Genomic DNA, 5,000 nt, shown 5'->3' on the forward strand with positions numbered 1-5,000 from the left:
CTGTTAAAAAAATATAAGTAGATACACACACACACACACACACACACACACACACACACACACACACACACACACACACACACACACACACACAGCAGCAGTAGCCAGGGGATGAGAAAAGAAAGAAAAAAATATTAAACAAAAAAAAAACACACACACACACACACACACACACACACACACACACACACACACACACACACACACACACACACACACACACCCCAGAAAGTATTTGACATCCCATAAAAAGCTTCTCACTGCAGTAGCCATAAAAACTCACCTTTGTAATACTTCACTGACAAACTGCACGGAATTGTCTCTCCTCCTGGTGTCTGAAAGAGAGAGAGAAAGGGTGAAATTGAGAGATAGAGAGAGAGAGAGAGAGAGTCACTGAGATACAAGTTGTAAAATTAGATTAAGAGTATGTTTATGTATTTAACTGTGTGTGTGTGTGTGTGTGTGTGTGTGTGTGTGTGTGTGTGTGTGTGTGTGTGTGTGTGTGTGTGTGTGTGTGTGTGTGTGTGTTTCAGTTCAAAACACTTATCCTTCAATTTTGAATAATCAGTTTATATTTTTGTTTTTCTACTTTTTAGGTGTTCTTGGTCAGTGCCTCTCTTACATTAAACAAACAAATAAATAAATAAATAAATAAACAAATACTACTACTACTACTGTTGCTAATGAGATAATATTAATTCTAATGATATATTTCTGGAAGTCAACAAGTCAGACACACTTGCTACATAAATGGCATTAATTAATACATAAATAAACAACATGAGCATCTGTATTTCATTAATTTGAAGGGACACACACACACACACACACACACACACACACACACACACACACACACACACACACACACACACACACACACACACACACACACACACACACACACACACACACACACACACACACACAAACACACACACACACTCTCTCTCTCTCTCTGCATTCCTGTACACACTAGGAAGGTTAGGTTAGGTAAGGAAAGGTATGGCTGGGAATATTTGGTTAGGAGGGAACAAGAGAGAGAGAGAGAGAGAGAGAGAGAGAGAGAGAGAGAGAGAGAGAGAGAGAGAGAGAGAGAGAGAGAGAGAGAGAGAGAGAGAGAGAGAGAGAGAGAGAGAGAGAGAGAGAGAGAGAGAGAGAGAGAGAGGCTGGGAGAGAGAGAGACACCCATCAATAGCACTTCCACGGTGTACTAAGCTTGTGACACACTTATTGTCCAGCACAAGTACACCACTTGAATAACTTCTATAACCCTCCTGGACACACTAATACACAGCCTAACAAATGCTTAGCAAAAAGTTCACCTCAAAAAACAAACAGAATCCAAAATGGAAACTAATAACTATTTTCTTATGTATTCCTGTATTTAACTGCACTAGTTGTAGTAGTAGTAGTAGTTGTTGTTGTTGTTGTTGTTGTTGTTGTTGTTGTTGTTGTTGTTGTTGTTGTTGTTGTTGTTGTTGTTGTTGTTGTTGTTGTTGTTGTTGTTGTTGTTGTTGTTGTTGTTGTTGTTGTTGTTGTTGTTGTTGTTGTTGTTGTAGTAGTAGTAGTAGTAGTAGTAGTAGTAGTAGTAGTAGTAGTAGTAGTAGTAGTAGTAGTAGTAGTAGTAGTAGTTGTAGTAGTAGTAGTAGTACTAGTAGTAGTAGTAGTAGTAGAGAGATCTGATGACACTCTGATCATCCCTATCTCCCTTTTAAAGCCTAACTCAAGCTTGTCTCTTTGTAATCTCCTCCTGTGCCTTCCTCCTATCTCCTGCACAAGTTTCCCAGAGTGTGGTGTGAGATGGTAAGGTGGCACCAGGAGTCAAGTCTCACTGTTGTGCGGTGTATTTGGTCGCCTCCTCTGAGATGAGAGCAATTCTGGAGATGTCCTTGGCTACAACCTTGGTCTTGTGTGATGCGGCCATGAACCAGGCAGGCGTGCCGGGGACCTGCCGTGCCCCTGGAATGTGATCACATGGGATATTGCATTGTGGGTAGAGATTCACATAAGAACACAAGGGCTACAAGTGGGCAGTCCTTGTATAAAATATTCCTGCTTACTTTTGCTACTACTGTTTATTGATGGGTAGAAATATACAACGGTCTCTCTCTCAGTCTCTGTCTTTCATCCCTTTCAATGGTAAATTCCTGAACCCCCAGCCTAATTCTGTATCTCCCTTTGTCTGTGACTTAAACTCTTCCAGGATGACCTTTTGACCTTTCTATAGGGGCTGACACCTTAATGACCCTTTTATATTCAATTTTGTGTTATCTTGGCCACTGCCCCTCTTACACACACACACACACACACACACACACACACACATACCCATATCAAACTTTAGGTATCTGAAATAACTCAAAAGTGAAAAATATAGTTGTGATAGATGGTAACATATACTTAAACCAAAACTGGACAAACAAACAAAAAAACACAACAGCTAGGTAAACACACGCACACATACACACCCACACAGACGCACAGACAGACAAACACTCACCGCTCTGGTATATGGCAGGTTCAATAGTATCAAATCTCTCGTTCACAGCCACAGCAGCTTGTTGGACTAGGTTACCCATGTCTCGGAAACTGATGTGGGGCATAGTGACGTGGGGACCTGTGGCAGAAGATTCATTGAGTGATGGATGGATGGATGGATGAATGGATGGTTGGTGAATTGAGTATGGTAATATTAGGAACTGTTAGAGATTGAGAGTGGATGGATGGAGTAAGCAGGTCAGTGATTGACAGAGTGACTGATGAATTTATGAATGGATACATGGACTGTGTGTGTGTGTGTGTGTGTGTGTGTGTGTGTGTGTGTGTGTGTGTGTGTGTGTGTGTGTGTGTGTGTGTGTGTGTGTGTGTGTGTGTGTGTGTGTGTGTGTGTGTGTGTGTGTGTGTGTGTGTGTGTGTGTGTGTGTGTGTGTGTGTGTGTGTGTGTGTGTGTGTGTGTGTGTGTGTGTGTGTGTGTGTGTGTGTGTGTGTGTGTGTGTTGTGTGTGTGTGTGTGTGTGGATGAGTAATTGAGTATCTGAGTATCTGAGGAATGGATGGATGGAAAGAATAGCACCTTACAAACTGGTATAGTGCATAATAGTATTTGTAATAGTTAAATAAAGTAATAGTTTTGTGATATAATAGTATGTTGATATCACCAAGACTAATGAAGCAACATTACATAATGAAGAATGTCTATTTCTCCATCGTGCAGAACTCGGAAATAGGAGAAGATTCTAGGGCTAAGTGAGACGCCATCATGTTTGTCAACAGCTCTAATTCTTCCTTTCTCAGTACATTCTTACAAAACTACAAAAACTATCACACAATGAGTTTTGACTTATAAACTTATACTTAGTAAATGTAATACTTATGAACATAAATTACTAAAGTTCTTTTCCTTGGCTAAAGCCCCTTATTTAGGACTAGAAACACAGCAGCAAGAAATACTGGCACATTATAGGAACGTGACTATGTGACAGTAAACAAAAACAGAGCTTGGCCGTCCATTTTGAGGAGACTTAAGAAACTAAAACAACACTCATAAAATTAAGACTATTGAGGTTATTTCAGATTTAACAACATAAACTCAGTGATAGTACAGTATTTATGATAGCTCTATGATAATTTACACCACCATCACCACCCATTACTCACTTACCTGAAGGAATGGGGTCAATATCCACAGCTAAGGAAAATCCTGAGGTTCCTAAAGGGATTTGCTGAAGGGACCTCTCCTCTCTTCCTCTTTCCCCATCCTCTCCTCCCCAGACCTCCATGCCTGCCACAGTCAGCCACAGATACCACCATGTCACCACACAGGCTGTCATACACACTCTGGAGAAGAAATGGAGCAAGATAATGCAATGACACAAAGGGAAACACAATTTTCAGGGTCAGTAATTAGGGTAGGAAAATAAATCATTGGTTTAAACTTAATAAAAGGTAGAGAGGTTAAGAGGGGTCTGATAGTGGTCTTATAGTGGTATAGGGGACATAATAAGAATGATATAAGCAAAATTCTCCAGGTAGGGATATAAATAATGGGTTTGTGCTTGATAAAGGCAGAATTAGATTAAGAGGAGGTCTAATCCATTTCTTCAAGTGATATGGGATGCAACAAGGGTGATATATGCAAAATTCTGAGCAGTAAACAGGGAAGGACAAGAAGTAAAAATGGATTCAAGCTTGAGGATAGATTTAAGAAAGACAGGATAGAATGACATAGACTCAGTAATCAGGTTGTTAGTGCTAAGTCATTGGGGAGCTTTAGACAAATTTATGGACTGGGTGGAAATAAAGTAAGAGTAGAATAACACACACAGCAAAGGATAAGGTAATATCATAAAGGATAATAATATATTGGGGCTTCCACTCATTCACCCTGCTCTAATAGACAGACTGGCATCAAAAGCATCTCTCTCTCTCTCTCTCTCTCTCTCTCTCTCTCTCTCTCTCTCTCTCTCTCTCTCTCTCTCTCTCTCTCTCTCTCTCTCTCTCTCTCTCTCTCTCTCTCTCTCTCTCTCTCGGTCTCTTGTAGCATTGAAGTCATAATGTAGTCAAGATTGTCACATTTATCGTGTCATATTTCACAAGAGTTACTGGGTGTCTTACCTCTTTTTTTGGATATCTGTTATCATCTAACGAAATACTAAAATAGAGTATTTTTACATGTTTATGTAGGATATTAATGAGGCAATAGGGAAGATAGTAAACATGGTATGCTTTTCATACTATCTAAATCTCGGGGAAAAACACTTATTTTGCTCCTTAATTGATGAAACTCAAGGTTAGTGAAACTTCCTCTTCTAATATATTTCCACAAAATATGAATGCATAAAATCCCCTAAAAAATATTTGTTTTCATAAGTTAGAAATAAAATCTGCATATTGAGATGGTCTTTTGGAGGCGCCAAAACAGTTTAAACAAATCTGTGACGGAGGGAGTTCCAGCCGCTCTTGTGTTTATTTTACCTGTCCCACGAACACAACAGTGGC

At 39.8% G+C, this 5,000-nt stretch overlaps 1 protein-coding gene across 1 annotated transcript; it reads right to left on the reverse strand.

Moving 5' to 3' along the window:
- Positions 1 to 1,407: 1,407 nt before the first annotated feature.
- Positions 1,408 to 4,217, reverse strand: LOC135099020 (uncharacterized). The gene is made up of 3 exons (XM_064001453.1): positions 3,664 to 4,217; positions 2,504 to 2,620; positions 1,408 to 1,962 (listed from the first exon to the last, which is right to left on the reverse strand). The coding sequence occupies exons 1-3, from the start codon at positions 3,830 to 3,832 to the stop codon at positions 1,832 to 1,834; spliced, it is 417 nt and encodes a 138-aa protein (XP_063857523.1). The 5' UTR covers positions 3,833 to 4,217; the 3' UTR covers positions 1,408 to 1,831.
- Between the last annotated feature and the right edge of the window lie 783 nt (positions 4,218 to 5,000).

Source organism: Scylla paramamosain, unplaced genomic scaffold, assembly GCF_035594125.1.
Source record: "Scylla paramamosain isolate STU-SP2022 unplaced genomic scaffold, ASM3559412v1 Contig98, whole genome shotgun sequence".
Lineage (NCBI taxonomy): Eukaryota > Metazoa > Arthropoda > Malacostraca > Decapoda > Portunidae > Scylla > Scylla paramamosain.

Coding starts and splice junctions, on each gene's coding strand:
- LOC135099020 (XM_064001453.1), bottom strand. CDS start 3,832: ATGACAGCCTGTGTGGTGACATGGTGGTATCTGTGGCTGACTGTGGCA. Junction 2,621..3,663: donor TATTGACCCCATTCCTTCAG/GTAAGTGAGTAA, acceptor CTTCTGCCACAG/GTCCCCACGTCACTATGCCC. Junction 1,963..2,503: donor ACCTGCCATATACCAGAGCG/GTGAGTGTTTGT, acceptor ATCACATTCCAG/GGGCACGGCAGGTCCCCGGC.